The sequence below is a fragment of the Tiliqua scincoides genome, chromosome 1 (genome assembly GCF_035046505.1).
Source record: "Tiliqua scincoides isolate rTilSci1 chromosome 1, rTilSci1.hap2, whole genome shotgun sequence".
Lineage (NCBI taxonomy): Eukaryota > Metazoa > Chordata > Lepidosauria > Squamata > Scincidae > Tiliqua > Tiliqua scincoides.
In genome coordinates this window covers 147,654,326-147,670,222 of record NC_089821.1, presented here as the reverse complement: position 1 = coordinate 147,670,222, position 15,897 = coordinate 147,654,326, and the positions used below count along the sequence as shown (strand labels likewise).

General features: G+C 43.8%; 1 protein-coding gene across 1 annotated transcript in view; it reads left to right on the top strand.

Moving 5' to 3' along the window:
* The window catches only part of PLCB1 (phospholipase C beta 1), a 521,389-nt gene that overhangs the window by 415,814 nt on the left and 89,678 nt on the right, over positions 1–15,897 (top strand). The window contains exons 19-23 of the mRNA XM_066639109.1: positions 5,502–5,656; positions 7,683–7,847; positions 9,962–10,061; positions 10,802–10,906; positions 13,583–13,692. Coding sequence (XP_066495206.1) covers positions 5,502–5,656; positions 7,683–7,847; positions 9,962–10,061; positions 10,802–10,906; positions 13,583–13,692 — 635 coding nt within the window. The remainder of the gene's footprint in view (positions 1–5,501; positions 5,657–7,682; positions 7,848–9,961; positions 10,062–10,801; positions 10,907–13,582; positions 13,693–15,897) is intronic.

Sequence of the window (15,897 nt, the reverse complement as noted above, 5' to 3'; positions counted from 1 at the left end):
ACATCCACTAAAATTGAGTGTTGGGCGGGTTAGGACAGACAAAAGAAAATATTTCTTTACTCAGCGCGTGGTCAGTCTGTGGAACTCCTTGCCACAGGATGTGGTGCTGGCGTCTAGCCTAGACGCCTTTAAAAGTGGATTGGACGAGTTTCTGGAGGAAAAATCCATTATGGGGTACAAGCCATGATGTGTATGCGCAACCTCCTGATTTTAGGAATGGGTTAAGTCAGAATGCCAGATGTAGGGGAGAGCACCAGGACGAGGTCTCTTGTTATCTGGTGTGCTCCCTGGGGCATTTGGTGGGCCGCTGTGAGATACAGGAAGCTGGACTAGATGGGCCTATGGCCTGATCCAGTGGGGCTGTTCTTATGTTCTTATGGACCCCCAAGCTGTGAACCTGCTCCTTCAAGGAGAGTTCAGCATAGGACGATACTCCAGCACCTGCATCGAGGATTTCCATACCAGGGAAACCTCTGTCTTGTCCAAATTTCATTTCAGCTTGTTAGCCCTCATCCAGATCCCTACTGCCTCCAGGCAGTGCTCCAGGACCTCTACCACCATCCTGGAATCTGCAGGAAAGGAGAGATAGAGCTGGGTGTTACCAACGTATTGATGGTGCCTCACTCCAAATCTCCAGATGATCTCTCCCAGTGGTTTCATGTAGATATTAAATAGCATGGGGGAAAGGCTTGAACCCTGTAGTACCCTGCCGCTCAAGGGCCAGGGCGTTGAACAGGTGTCCCCCAGTGCCATCATCTGGGACCGATCTTCCAAGTAGGAGTGGAACCGTCACAGAACAGTGCTCCCAGTTCAGCCAATCAGCCCACAAGGATACCATGGTTGATGGTGTTGAAAACCACTGAGAGGTCCAGCAGGACTCACAAGGACCCACTCCCTCATCCAGTCCCCAGCGTAGGTCATCCACCAAGGCGACCAAGGCGGTTTCAGTCCCAAAGCTCAGCCTGAAACCAGATTGAAAGATAATCCAGTTCACCCAAAGCCCTTGGAGTCCTCAGAAGGCTAGGAGAGCCCTGTTCCCCCTTCCTCCAAAGGGTGGGGGACGTCTCAGGTGATCCACATTTTCATTTAATTGCAGGGGGTTCTAGAATGGAACCCTCATGAATACTGGGGCAGGTCTGTATGTATCAGATGGGAAAAAACAACATTGTATGTATGCAAGAAGGGAAATGTATGTAAAGGAATTAAATTCTTTAGCCCCACCCTCCAGTGACAGTTTTTGACAGTTATGCAGGTAAGCTGGCAGGGATGTGTTCTGATTGACTGCACAACTGGAAAGTTCTCTGAGACCAGCATATAAAAGGGATGGCACACTACACTTGAGGCTGGCAGTTCTCTCTTGGTCTGGGTCAGCAAGGAAGGAGAGGGCTCACAGGGAGAGACCTTGCAGGTCTTCAGCTCTAACTAAAACCCATACTTCCATCTTTGGTTCCAGCTTTCCAGCAACTCACTACCAGACAAGGGTGAAAGCATGCTTACCCCTTCCTTTCCAATAACCTGCCCAGCAAAGGGTTAGGGAGTGAAAGATAGATTGGAATATGCTCCAGGGATCTTTGTTTATATGACAAAACTTTACTTCTTATCTCTTTCTAAATAAAGACCTTGTTCTTATTAAACTTCGCCCTGATGTCTGTGTGTTATCTATGCCTTTCCATCATACAACAGTGGTCCTCACTGGTAGGACTGAGTTCAGCAGCCAGTGAACAAAGGGGCCAGAGAAAATTCGGCTAACAACTCCAAAACGGAAAAGGCCAATCTGACTTTAGAATTTCTTTGGTGTGTTTATGCTGGCCTTTTCACCTTCTTGCAAACAGGAGTAAGAGGGATACTTTGTTTCCAAGATTTAGTACTTAGTTTAACATACATTGGGCAAAGGCTAAGAGCTCATTTCACACAACACATTTTTGTCTTCTCAGACAGGTTCAGTTATCAGCAGGTAGGCACTCAAGTGAGCAAAGGTGTGTGAATTGTGGAATCACTGATGTAGCTGCAGTGAGTCTTGTGAAGACAGTGGTGCATCATGTGTTGTCATCATAAGAATTCCTGCTCATTATATCTAGGTTGACCAAGCTTGCACATTATAAATGTCCGTTATTCATAGCTGTGGTGAAATGGGTAATGTGTTGCTGATAATACAGATTCATTTGAAAGTTGTTTGATATTTTCTCTGATAATATTTATAAAGAGGATTAACGCGCATGCCCGGGGGGGGGGGGAGTTGCCAAGGCTGTATTATTATTAGAGGAAGATTGCTCTTATTCAGTGGTTCTCGAACTTTTCCAGCTCGCACCTCCCCTGAACCTTGTAGCCATTGGCCACGGCTCCCCATTACAACACCTCACCTCAGTTACCCCCAAAATGGGGATGAAGGTGTTATAATTATACATGAGAAACAAGGCTGCCAGCACTCTGAGGCTGCAATCCTAACCACACTTACCTGAGAGTAAGCCCCATTGGACAAAATAGAACTTACTTCTGAGTAGATCTGGTTAGGGTTGTGCCCTGAGTTTGTTAGCAGCACACCTGGATGGTTTTGGAAAGGGAGGGGGGAAGTGATGAATTTGCAGGAGGGGAAGACTTGGTTTTGTGTGTATCTGCTAATTGCAAACTAAAACCTAGAGACTGTTTGGTTGCAATCCTAACCTCACTTTCCTGGGAGTAAGTCCCATTGAACACAATAGGACTTACTTCTGAGTAGACTTAGCTAGGATTGTGCCTTTTGTCTTACAATAGCAGCCAACAGAGTACCTCCCCCGCCCCGCCCCCCAAAAAGGAGGCAGGAGGAAAAAAGGGAATGGCTGAAAAGGAATGGGGATTTTTATTTTTAATAAATTTTTGGAGACAAAGCCATCAAGAGTGATTTTCTTTTTCTTTTTTGAAGGGGGAGGAAAAAGAGAAAGGTGAGGATCCTAGGTTAAGCTGACCCTAAACCTATGTAGGTCTACTCAGAAGTAAGCCCCATTTGAGTCAATGGGGCTTACTCCCAGGAAAGTGTAGAAAGGATTGCAGCTACACCCAGCAAGATTACAACTCACCCCAAAGTAGATGGGGGCTGCTCACACACACACACCCAACATGCAGATGCCGCCCCTGTTCCCCCAGGCAAGACAGAGGGATGCAGGCTGGGGCATTTGGACATCCCCCCACTAGGAGCAGGCTGGCTCCTTCCTTCCCAAGCAGCCTTGACCAATCCCAGGATGCCCAGGGTGAGGGGCACACTGGGAAAAGTAGTCCTTGGGGCGAGGTTGCACATGGAGAGAGCTCCATGATGAGATGCGGCACCACTGCCTGCCCAGCCAGCCTTCTCTCCCACCTCCCCCCACCCTGTTTCACATGCCCTCCCAGCCTCACGCTGCCCCACCCACCTCATTCACAGCTGCAGAAAAGCAGCAAGTCAGTAGGCAGCACATGGAGCTGACCAGAGCAGCCCAGCCCCTCTCCCTGAGATGCCTGACGACGCCCCTGGAGGCTAGCCACGCCTCACTAGGGAGGCGGGACACACAGATTGAATACCTCAGCTCTTATTGATTGATAAGCCTGTAATCAGCTGCATTTGGTAGAGAGGGAGGGAAAGTTCACTTCACTGACATGTGAATTGAGAGGAGAGTTGAGTATTGTAAGAAATAGGGAGCACAATATAAAAGATGAAAAAGGACAGTTTCCCTGAAATTGTACACAGTACAGTTCATAAGTCAGAGATTAGGAACTGTCAGCTACAAGTCAGCTTGTATGATAAGGATTCATTTTTCTCTTGTTCATAGATTGGCCTCAATTGCTTATTAGTAGTAGCAATTTATATAAGAAGGAGGGGTGCCATTGGATCTCAGTATCCACCGGGCAGTAGTGAACCTGCTCTCATTATGAGCCAGGGCACGTCTGTGACATGCCGCCCCCCCCCCCAGCATGCCACCCCTCTCCCCAGGATACTCACCGAAGCATAACGGAGCCTCATGCAATGCTCAAGAGCAGCCAAGAAGTCTTCTGAGGCTGCTTCTGCTGTTTTAAACAATACTTCTGGTTTCCCAACAAAACTGGAAGTGTTGCTTAAAGCAGCAGGAGAAGCCTCAGACTGTTTCTCTCCCGCTGCTGAGCAACACGTGGAGCCTCGCCTGCCCTCAGAACAGCTCAAACGGGCAGGAAGGGCTGGGCTGCGGAGCAGCAACGGTGGGGGCATGGTGAGAAGAGCACCCGGGGCATTTGCTTCCCTGCACCAGGTCCACCTCTGCCCCCGGAAATCTGTTTCTGGACCGACCCACACACACACAAGTAGTGAAACCTGTGAAATAAACAAATCTGTGGGTTCTGGCCCATAGGGCCTCTGGGAGCAACTGGATATGTTCTCTGGTCACCGCCCGGAGGTGTTCTGAGGCCCGCAGAGGCTTCTACAGGCCTCAGAAAGGCCTCTAAAGAGGTGGTTCTCACACATTTAGCACTGGGACCCACTTTTTAGAATGAGAATCTGTCAGGACCCACCGGAAGTGATGTCATGACTGGAAGTGACATGAAACAGGACAATTTTTAACAATCCTAGGCTGAAATCCTACCCACATTTACCCAGGAGTAAGTCCCATTTACTATCATTGTTAAAAGCATATACATAGTAGCTTGCTAAAAGTACAGGTCTGTAACATTTCCCAAAATGCAGTCACATACCATGATGGCATCATAATACATTAAAAATAAAATATTGAAATGAATGGGGACCCTCCTGAAACTGGCTCGCAACCCACCCAGTGGGTCCTGACCCACAGTTTGAGAAACACTGCTCTAAAGGAAAAAAACCAGAAGTGGCTTTCTGGAACCTCTGGAGGCCTTTCCAACACCCACAGAAAGACTCCCAGACCTGACTGGGGAACATCGCCAGTCACATCTGGAAGTTCAGGTCCAGCCTCCATCATGGGTTCAGAACCTGCAGTTAGTTAAACCCATGGGTCCTGAATCCGCATATTCGGAGGTAGGGCCTGTAGTGTATCAATGATAGAATTCCAGATCTGAAACGTTCCCAGGTTCAGTTCTGGGATCAACAAAGGCACTTCCTTTAAATAAATAAATAAATAAATGTATTTTTCTATTGCAGTGTAACAAAACTGTACTCTCTCTGCTAACAAATTTTAACCGAGTCTGTGCATACAGTGAGTGTATGATCAGGCAAGTCCTTTTGAGGATCAGAGTCCTTTAAAAAAAAAAGTCCTAATTAATGGGGATAAAAGGTCAGCTGGAAGCTGTAATAGGTGCCCAAAGTCAGATGAATATTCATGTGTGGTCAAAAAATGTACTGTGTGACCTGTGTGTGGGAGCAGAGGAACTAAGCTTTGTTTTTCTAGAGATAATTTAAGAAAGTGACCAGAAGCTTATAAAGAGGAGAGATTTCCAGTGGCACATGAGGCTTGTCCTTTTGTCAGTGTGCTAGAAAATTAATGAACTGAAATGTATTGTTTTTTTCCTTAATACATTAGAATGAAATGTTTCATTGTGTTGCTTAGATTTGTCTATGCAAATAAATATGGGAATGTACGAATATAATGGCAAAAGTGGGTACCGACTAAAGCCAGAGTTCATGAGAAGACCAGACAAGCATTTTGATCCATTTAGTGAAGGTATCGTTGATGGAATAGTAGCAAACACGTTGTCTGTAAAGGTACGTATGCGGTTGTTCAGTAATTTTCACAATATAGAGTAACTTTGTGTTCATCCTTATATAGAACATCATCAGAATGGCTTTTCATGCTGCATTTTGTGCTTGGCCACAGATTCCTGAGAATAATAGTACACAAGTTTTACATCAGTTGTGATGGCTACAGATGTAGAAATCACTGCCTTTTAAAATCTAAAATCAATGGCCAAGGAAGCATTAGGCCCCCACTTTCATGGATGTTAAAAACACTACAGGAGAAAGGGAAGCATGAAAGCGTTTAAACCCAACCACTGAGAGAAAAGAACAATCAGTTAATTTTCACTTCTAATTGTCATGTGAGAACAGTGACAGAGAACTGGCATGTGAGAACAGTGGTCGCAGTGTGAATTTACTGGTCACCTGGTATTAATTGAGTTCATGTGTAAATTAAGTCAAGTGACTGAGTGGGAGCATGGGAGGAGGAAGACAGCAGGTATATCCTGATGTATAGCTCCTGCTGCCATCAGCTATCTTCCTTGAAGTGCAGCAGAACTATATTTCAGCTGTTGGTCTGGAGGGCACACCAAAAACGCTGACGGCAGAGGTTCTCAAACTGCTCTAATTTTTGGTGCAGCGCACGCCACCAGTGGTGGCACCACTAGGCGTTATGGAGTGCCACCTGGAAGTCACAGGGCATTCTGGGGTGTGATCTGAAGTTGCAAAGCATTCTGGGGCACGATGTGGCTGCTGCAGCCTACAAAGTCCTGTTGCACAGGAAAAAAGTTTGAGAACTCCTGTCCTAAGGAAATCCCATCCCCTTGGATAATTGTGGGGTGCCCAGTTCTTTTTCCTTCCTAATGCCAAGTCCTAGCCATAAGAGCCAGTTGTGGAACATATGAATATGAGAAAAGGAGAGCTTGGTATTGCAGGAGGTTTAAAAAAAAAACACAAAAAAAACAGCCCATAGTCTGATATCCTAATAAACCCTGGAAACAACATATGCCCATAGTGAGTTTAAGGCAGTCGTTCTCATGCTGGGGTGTCATGATGCCCCAGCCTAAGACCCCTGGCCTCTGCCCCCTGAAGGGGTGGGGGAATGGGGAAGGCAATGATGTGATCCTCAGGATCATACCTCTGCAGGGCACGGGGGCTTTTTTAAAACACATCTTATGTTCTGCCAGGGTCCAGGGTGTGCAGGGAGCCCTGCAGAGCATTCTTTAGGGCTCCCTGCAGTTTTTAAAAAGTGAACATAGTGACTGCGACCAACTTCTGGTTTTGCGATTGCAACTCAGAAGTGGGTCACAATCGCTATTTTCACTTTTAACAAGCAGTGGGAACCCTGCAAAGCACTCTGCGGGGCTCCCCACACCCCCTGGAACCCGGCTAAAGGTTAAGACCTGTTTAAAAAAACTTGCCTGCCCCACAGCAGCATGATCCTGGGGATTGCATCACTGCCTTTTTCTCTGCCCCCGCAAAGACTTATCTTGGGAGGTTTACTCCCAAGAAGTTTGAGAACTCCTGACCTAAGATGACTTGCTCAAATTACAACAGCCACTTGATTCCTGAATATGGAGTCACCAGTCACCATTTCTGTGCAAATCCAAATGTGACTAGCAGGTTGCTTTGGACACCGAGCCAAGCTGCATCTGCTGAAATTCCCTCCTTTACACAATTGTTAAAGGTCCAGGAGCCCTAAAGTTGAAAGGTTGGTCACTCCTGCCTTAGATCATCGATTTTCTGCCTTTTTAATCTCATGGCACACTGAGAATGCACTAAAATTGTCCAGGCACGCCATCAGTTTTTTTGATAGTTGACAAGACACATTGCACTGCAGGTGGGGAGCTCACATCCACAATGGCCCTACTAATATGTAGCTTTCTCCCAAACTCCTGTGGCACATCTGTGGATCGTTTTCAGCACACTCATGTGCCACGGCACCCTGATTAATTATTGTTACCTTTAATAGTCTGTGCTTCCGTTTGTAGGCAAATGTAAGTCTATTGACCTGTCTGAGTTGATCACACTGAATGCTACAATCTTGCATTTCCAGATCATTTCTGGACAATTCCTTTCTGACAAAAAAGTTGGTACTTATGTAGAAGTGGACATGTTTGGTTTGCCTGTAGACACAAGGCGGAAAGCTCTCAAGACCAAGACATCTCAAGGCAATGCTGTGAATCCTGTATGGGAAGAAGAAGCCATAGTATTTAAGAAGGTTGGTTTTTGTTCTTGTTGTCCAAAAGAAGAATGTTGAATTATTACACTCAGTGAAGTCCAAATTGTATCTTTTAAAAATTCTGTTTACCACCATTCTGGTTGAAATAAGTAAAGTGAGGTTTCTTTATTTCATTATTGTTGGATTAGGCTTCAGGTTGCAAACTGATCTGTCTTAGAATGCCCATTAGAATAGAACAAGATACTTCATATTTATATCTGGAGTTTGATTATATCCCTCATATAAATCCCAAATTAATAAAACCTCTTATATGCAAAACTTGAATAGCCGTTGATCGTCACATAGGGTTGTCACCACAACTTGAAAAGACCTGACTCCTAATGGATACCCCTTGAATCTCAGACAGTAAGGGCATCAGATGTTCAACAGAGGCATGAGTGCACAAGGGGACATGTGCTTGGATCCCAATCCATTTATGACTTTGAAGGTCAAAACAAGCATCTTGCACCAAGCCCAGAAAATAACATATGCTGGTTGTATAAAATCAAAAGTAATATGCTCCAATCAAGCAGTTCCAGCCAGCTATTTGGTGACAATATTTTATACCATTAGACATTTCCAAGCTCTCTTCAAGGGCAGCCCACAATGAATATGTAATGAGCTAGTCTAGTTGTTACTAGAGTATGAATGACTGTGACTAGAACTGACTTTTAGGAAAGAGTCCCATACTGCAAATAGAGGGCTGAGGTTAAGTGATAAAAGCTTATCAAAGACCACTGTGTGTGTGTGTGTGTGAGGGAGAGAGACAGAGTAGACAAACCCAGATGGTATTCTTTGCCACTACTTAACTAGCAATCTTTGCCATCAGGCTGTGCTGTTCAAAGCAGGCACATGTATTTTCTCGTTCTTCCAATGAAGGATATTTCTGGACAGAGAATATATAATAATGAGTTAATATGTCAGGTGGTAAATATGAAAACAAAAGCCTGTTGTGGGTTATTTCTAAGAATAATGAGGAATTACTGAGGAAGAAACAAATTTCATAGCAAACCTCTGATTTAATTCAATTTAATTTAATCCAGTTGTGTGGATTCAGATTATTAGAGTGTGTTGTCAAAGCAAGCAAGTATTAAAATTTGACTTGCCAATGTAAACAGCAGTATATTGTGCCAGTTCCATAAAATAAATTGAAAATTAAAGTTGTCAGGACAATCCTCTTTTATAAACATCTTGTCTGTTGTTCACAAGTCACTGAAATGACTTAAGGTACAATCCTAACCCCTTTTGTCTGTGCTTTCCAGCACTGGCATAGCGATGCCAATGGGACATGTGCTGCATCCTGCAGTTGGGTGTCACTCACAGAGGCCTCCTCAAAGTAAGGGAATGTTTGTTCCCTTACCTCAGCGCTGCATTGCCCTTATGTCAGTGCTGGAAAGCATTGACATAAGGGGTTAGGATTGCGTCCTTAGCTGATTTGCATTTACAAACTGTCAAGTGAGAGCTTGTGACATGCAGAAATTTAAATATGTGCAGGAGCACATAACACCAACATGCACAGAGGCAAGAGGTCCCCTTTGCCCCCATACAAATACATGTTGCTGTTTACTCACGACACCAACAGCCATTTTTATTTTGGTAAGTTTATTACAGAAGGGTAGCTTCCTTCACCCAAACAAAATGAACTGCAAGCTGGTGTCCTTAGTTAAATACTTGTTGAAAATGGGAGCTCTAAAGCTTCAAATGTGAAATGCACAACAGATTTTCTTGAGTCCAACGGAAGGACCTACATTTGGAACATTCTTGAATTTTTGACACAATACAAAAATACTAATACAGAATACAGTACTGATGCAATACTAATTTTTGACACAATACTAAAGAAGAATATATTAAAATATATTTTGGGAAGCCAAAAAAAAAAAAAAAAAAAAAAGGTTGCAAATAGCATAAAGACTTCATAGCAAAATGTTAAAACTGCTACAACCAGCCATTCTTCATCAGGATGTTCTGATACTTGGTCAAGATATGCCTTTCATGAGGTAGATGCCATATGTCCTATGGATAGGGCCAGTTGTATTGATCTTATTTGTGCAGAAGACTTCATAAAACATATTACAAGACACACAATATTTTAAACAATTTTTTTTCTTTAGGTGGTTCTGCCATCTCTGGCCTGTCTGAGGATAGCTGCTTATGAAGAAGGAGGAAAATTTATTGGTCATCGGATATTGCCAGTATCAGCAATTCGACCAGGTATATAGGTTAGACAGCAGAAGGCGCTTAAGAAACTTTGGCTTGGGAAATTAAACCATCTGTGCAGAGGTCAGCAGGTTCTCTGCACATCTCGCATACCAGATCAATCTGTTGGGATGATCTAGCATGCTATTGCTTACCAAGCTGTTACATCTGGAGTACTCTGCCTCTCTGGAATCAGTCCTCATCCCCATTGTCCTCTCTTGCCATACCTACAGCAACATCCTCTCATGCGTACTGTTTTTTCTCCAATGTGCTGTAATGGCCATTAGGTACTGGAAAAATCTGTACATAGTTGTTGCAGGGAAATCAGTACAATGGCAATTTTCAACAAGAGTCAAATTGAGTCCTGTGACATTTTTCCAAGTTGACACTTAACCACTCACTCCACACTGGCTCTCAATACCAGTTGTTGGGGGGCTGTCACAAAAATGCTCAGCTTATGGGCTTTTTGGAAGCATCCAGCAGACCATTACTGGAAGCAGCATACTGGACTGGATGGGATGGGACTGGATGGGACTTTTGTCTGGTACCACTAGGCTGTTCCCATGTTCTTCAGCTGAACCATGAAGCCAAGTGCAAGCAGAATTACAGTTTCCATGTAATACAGAATAAAGTCTTTCTGTGGCTATATATAGCTTGCTACTGTTGTATTCACATGCTTAGGAGTACTCAGTTGTATGCATGCAGCTGGAATAAATTAGAATGTGTTTCAGATGTTGATCCACTTTCTTTTCCAGGCTATCACTACATCTGCCTGAGGAATGAGAGGAATCAGCCCTTGATGCTACCAGCCATATTTCTATACATAGAAGTAAAAGACTATGTACCTGATACTTATGCAGGTAACTACAAAATTTGTAAGCTTGAACTTCAAATGAAATATAAGAAGTAATTATTTTTTGTGTCCCAAACTGATATAAAGCTGATGCAGTGAACAGCAATTATAGATTGTATTAACATCCAATGGTCTTCAAGAAATAAGGAATTTTATGCGAAACCATTGTCAGTCATCCATTGTTCTATCGTTAGCAGATTAACAAGAATTCCATACAATATTTCTTGATTCCAAGCTCCTACTATTTCTTTTTAGTCTAGTGATAGTGGTTTTTTTCCCCATCTTCTGTTTGCCTGTGTGTATAAACCTGGCTTTAACTGATTTTACTCATGTTAGTATACCCCTCTGGGGGCTGGGGGATAAGAATAGGCCCTCAGTTTGGCTGTACTTGTCGTAAGAGACAACTAAACAGCCACCGGGTAGATGGGACTCGTTAGCCTGGGAAGGCAGCTCATTTGAGAGAAGGAAAACTCTGATCCCAAACCTCCACTGCCTTGTGGCTACATCCAGTTATGGAAAAGGCTTCAAGAGTCAACCTCGAGGCAAAATCCGGAGCCGGAGTCCCTGAGGCAGTTCATGGCTGAACACAGTCACGTTCTGGCAACTCCTGCGACGCCGCTGGAACCAACCGTATTGGCTTCTGCCTTTCCATTGGACCATTTCAGCTGAGGGGGGGATTTGCTGCATGGGTAACAGCCGATCCTCCATATCTACTTTACCCAGGCTTCACGCACTGGAGAGGACACTCTGTTCCAGAACCACCATTCAGAGCACGATCCCATAGTCTTCTGAGACTGAAGGATGCCAACATGCAGTAGTGCCCAAGACTGTTTTCAATGTCTCTAGACTGGAAAGTTCAGTTGTGCATTTTAAAAATAAATGGCTCCATTGATGATCATTGGACCAGGAAGATCTGGATCAAAATTCTTGATTAGTCAGGAACTTTCAGGGTGTTCTTTGCAAGCTGTCTTTTCTTGACCTTGCCTCTCTATCTTTAAAAAGGGCATATAATAGCCTGTATCTCAAGGCCTTTTCACAAGCAATGCTAAGAATGCCTTTGAGTCTACCATACGTTGTTGCTAATATTCTTAATGTGGGATAGATAATAGAAAACAGCAGAGTTTTTTCCCCTTTCAAACAGAACTGAAACAATTCAATATATATTTTGTATTAGAATTAAATGCCAAGGAAATTCAAAACCTATTGTGCGGGGGAGAGATCTTACTGAGATTATCTTTTAATTTCTGTATCTTTTTTTAACAGCAAAAGAAAAAACTAAATCAGGTTTTAAAGAGCTTTTTTCTTTAAGAAAAATGTTTTGAGAAGTTTAATTCTAAGATTCTACAAATCCAGATTGGTGAATGAGAGAAAAAAAGGCCCCAGGAAATTCTCTCTTTACATTTTCCATGAAATTTCCTCCTTCCATAACTGTGGGAGTTCTTCATATAAATTTTAAGAGATACATATAACAAAGTAGTCCTACTAAGAAATCACTAACTAATCATTAAATGACTTAATTCAGAGCAGTTCTCCTCCATTATTATACTGCACCGGCTCTCTGACTTACATCAGACATCAGAAAGCATTGGTGCTTTCACACAGGCACAGTACATCCTTTGTGGTACATTTGTACAGATACAATAGCACTGGGCTGACAAGAGCTGGCTGTTTCAAGGTATGTACATTCCAACTTCTGGACAGATCTCTGGAACAGAACTGGTAGATACATTAGTAACTTATAGCCCAATCCTACCCTTCCCTAGCGGCACCAAAATGGCGACCAGTGTATCCTATGGAGCCTGGGAAGCAGTGCCAGATCTCCTCAGGGTAAGGGAACAAATGTTGCCTAACCTCATGTAACACCCAGGCGGCCCCAATGGGGCTCCTCAGATCTGCACCTGCTATTGACCGGACGCAGAACTGAAGAGACCCATGTTGGGCTTTTCAACTGGGAGGGGAGTTAGGATACGGTGGCAGAGCCTGCTGCCGTCTCTGCCCCCCCCTCAAGCCCAGTCCTCCCCTCTCCCTGCCCTTCTCCCACCCAGTTCTGCACCCTTCCTGCCCTCCCCCCACAACCCCTGCTGGCAGCCATACTCACTGCCAGGAGCTCTTGGCTTCTGACTTCAGGTGCTGAGGCCCAGTGCCAACTGGTGCTGGGCTCAGAGCTGGCAGCACAAGTGCCTTATGGAATTTTTGCAACAGCCCAGGTCAGCCACCCACAGCCCATAGGATTGGGCCCTTCGTGCATCTGTTTAATCACGACCGAAAATGTATCCATTCTTATAATTCACCCTATCTGGAAGGCTTAGGATATGACAATAAGTCATCATTCATGTATGAATATCTGTTTAAGATTCCCTTCTGAACACTTAGCAGCAACAATATTCATGCATTTTACAGGGTAGCAATTCAGTAAGGATGACTCCAAGACATTCTAAAAACGAGCTCTAAGATTGAGGAGAGATTTAACAGAGGGGGTGGAAGTGGCCTCATTCAGATTTTCTAGGAGCAAGTTCCAAACAGAAGCAGCAAATGTCATTTAAGGAAACATATTTGAACATACTGCTGTTCTTGTGGCTTACTTGCATGCTTAGAACAAGTTATGGACTAATGCTTTTGTAAAATATAAAAATACCCCTAGGCTCATGGGAATTGGATTCAACGTTGCTGTTTTTATTCGTAGATGTTATTGAAGCATTATCCAATCCAATCCGATATGTGAACTTGATGGAGCAGAGAGCCAACCAGCTGGCAGCACTGACTCTGGAGGATGAGGAAGAAGTAAAGAAAGAGGTGAGATGTGTTTTCATAATAGGAGACTGGTTCTGATACATTGCAGATAGCACTGTCCTCTTAGGAAGAAGGGAGCATTCTCATATATCTGGAAAGGTTGTTTTCACAATTCTTTTTTTCCTGTTATATGCTACATATTGAGAATGCTACCTTTCAAGAATGATCTAAAGCCCTGCTGGAGGGTGTGGAAAATGAATGGGATTGGGATAGGATAGTTTCTATTATCCCAAACACTGACATTTTAAAGAGCTGCCTACTCTAGCATCTACTACTTATGTTCCTGATCAAGTTGTCAGGTTGAATTCAGGTTGAATAGGTGGGTGTGGGGGAGCTGGGGAAGTACCATGTTGGGGTATCTGCTGAAGGATAAGACACTGTAACACTTCGGATTCTAGCTGGTTGTAACAGATAATGGAGCAAGGCATGACCAAGAGCTTGGAGTGATCTAGCTTCTGGACAGGGCTTTGTGCTTCCATGTAAGCAGAGGCATAGTTGATCTATTGGTGATTTATAGGAGAATTATAATATTTTATATATATAAAGAATATTTAAGAATCATATATATATAAACAGTCATATGCTCAAGGCAAAAAAAATTGAGAAAAATATGTTCAGCCATATCTGTCCTGAAATCTTATCACCAGTCCACATGTTCTAAAATTTCCCTTCAAAACAAAACAAGCAAAAATGCTTAGAACAGCATTTCTCAAACTGTGGGTTGGGACCCACTAGGTGGGTCGTTAACCTATTTCAGGTAGGTCGCATAGCACCTATCTCAGTCGCCATTGAAAATAAAGAGCTGCAAATCCAGCATACAGAACTGCTGGGCAGGGTGGACTCCTGGTGAGAGAGAAGCAAGGTGCTTTGCCCTGAATAGGTGGGAAGATGGGAAGCTGGAAAGGGGGAGAGGGCTGTAAGGTTGGAGAAGGATCCGTGTTCTGCTTTGGCTTCTGAAGTAGAAAGTTTGAATTCCGAGCTATGCAAAATAGCAGCACAAGCATGCTGTGTAATGGGACCTATGGCTGATCGCTGCTTAGGTTTGAAGCCTGAGGATATCAATTCCAGGCACGACATCACTTCTGATGGGTCCTGACAGATTGTCGTTCTAAAAAGTGGGTCCTGGTGCTAAAAGGTTTGAGAACCACTGGCTTAGAATGTTGTAAAATTGTTGCAGTATAAGAACTGGCGTTTTAGCACTCACTTTCCACCTTACAGATGTATCTCTTTATAAAATGTGATTGTGCAATGTTTTCAGTTAAGTGAGGTTTGCTGTTGCTAGAACGGATACAGCTTAATTCACTTATGATCCAGCTTCTTGAATATCCAGCTCGCAATATAGGGTTCCCTCCTTATGAAAGACAGTCACTTAAAATGTTCTTGTAAAGCTGTATCAGCTTTGTTCAGGGGTTATATTGTGGAGGAATACAGTGTACGTTTTCCCACTATCTTTGCATGAACTTATATATTGATTCAGTGTACATGAACCAGTTTTCAGGTTATAAGTTAAAATTACATGCTTGTAGACACACTGACAGCATTCAGTGCTAACGGTCCATTAATTGCAGCAGCAAGAATTGCTCAGAGATAGTCCAAATATACCCAAGCATTGAATGGTTAAGACAGGACAATCTGGAGTGACCTGTCAACTCAACAATCCATCATGGGGCCTCTGCAAAGTTCCTGTGCACAAGAAATCATGTGGATCCAGTACCATTGCCCATCTTACCAGGGCAGTCAGAAGTGTTTATGTGCACACCAGGGGATGGGGGAAATAACTGTGATCAGGGTTAACCTGTGCGATGTCCTATGGTCCAACTGTCTGACTTGGTAGGGAAATGAAATGGAGACAGTGGTGCAGGTGCATGAGATTTACTAAAAGTGCTCAAAGAACCAAAAAGCGAGCTTGAACTGGGCCGAAACGAATTAGCTACAGGGGGACTTTTATGACTAACATGCCCAGAATGGAGTTCTGGGGAAAGCAGAGAAGGGGCAGAGCAATAAGGGGAAAACATGGGCACGGATATATATAGGTAGATTCGTTGGGCTTCCCAGTTGCACCTGGGAAGAAAGGAGGAGACTTTGAGCATCAATAATGCTTGGCTACCAGCTCTTAGAAATGCTTGAATCCAGGAATGTGGAACAGGAAAAGAAATGGGTTGCAGAGAGAAGGTATATAGTCCTTTAAGGAACACATGGTAAACAAAA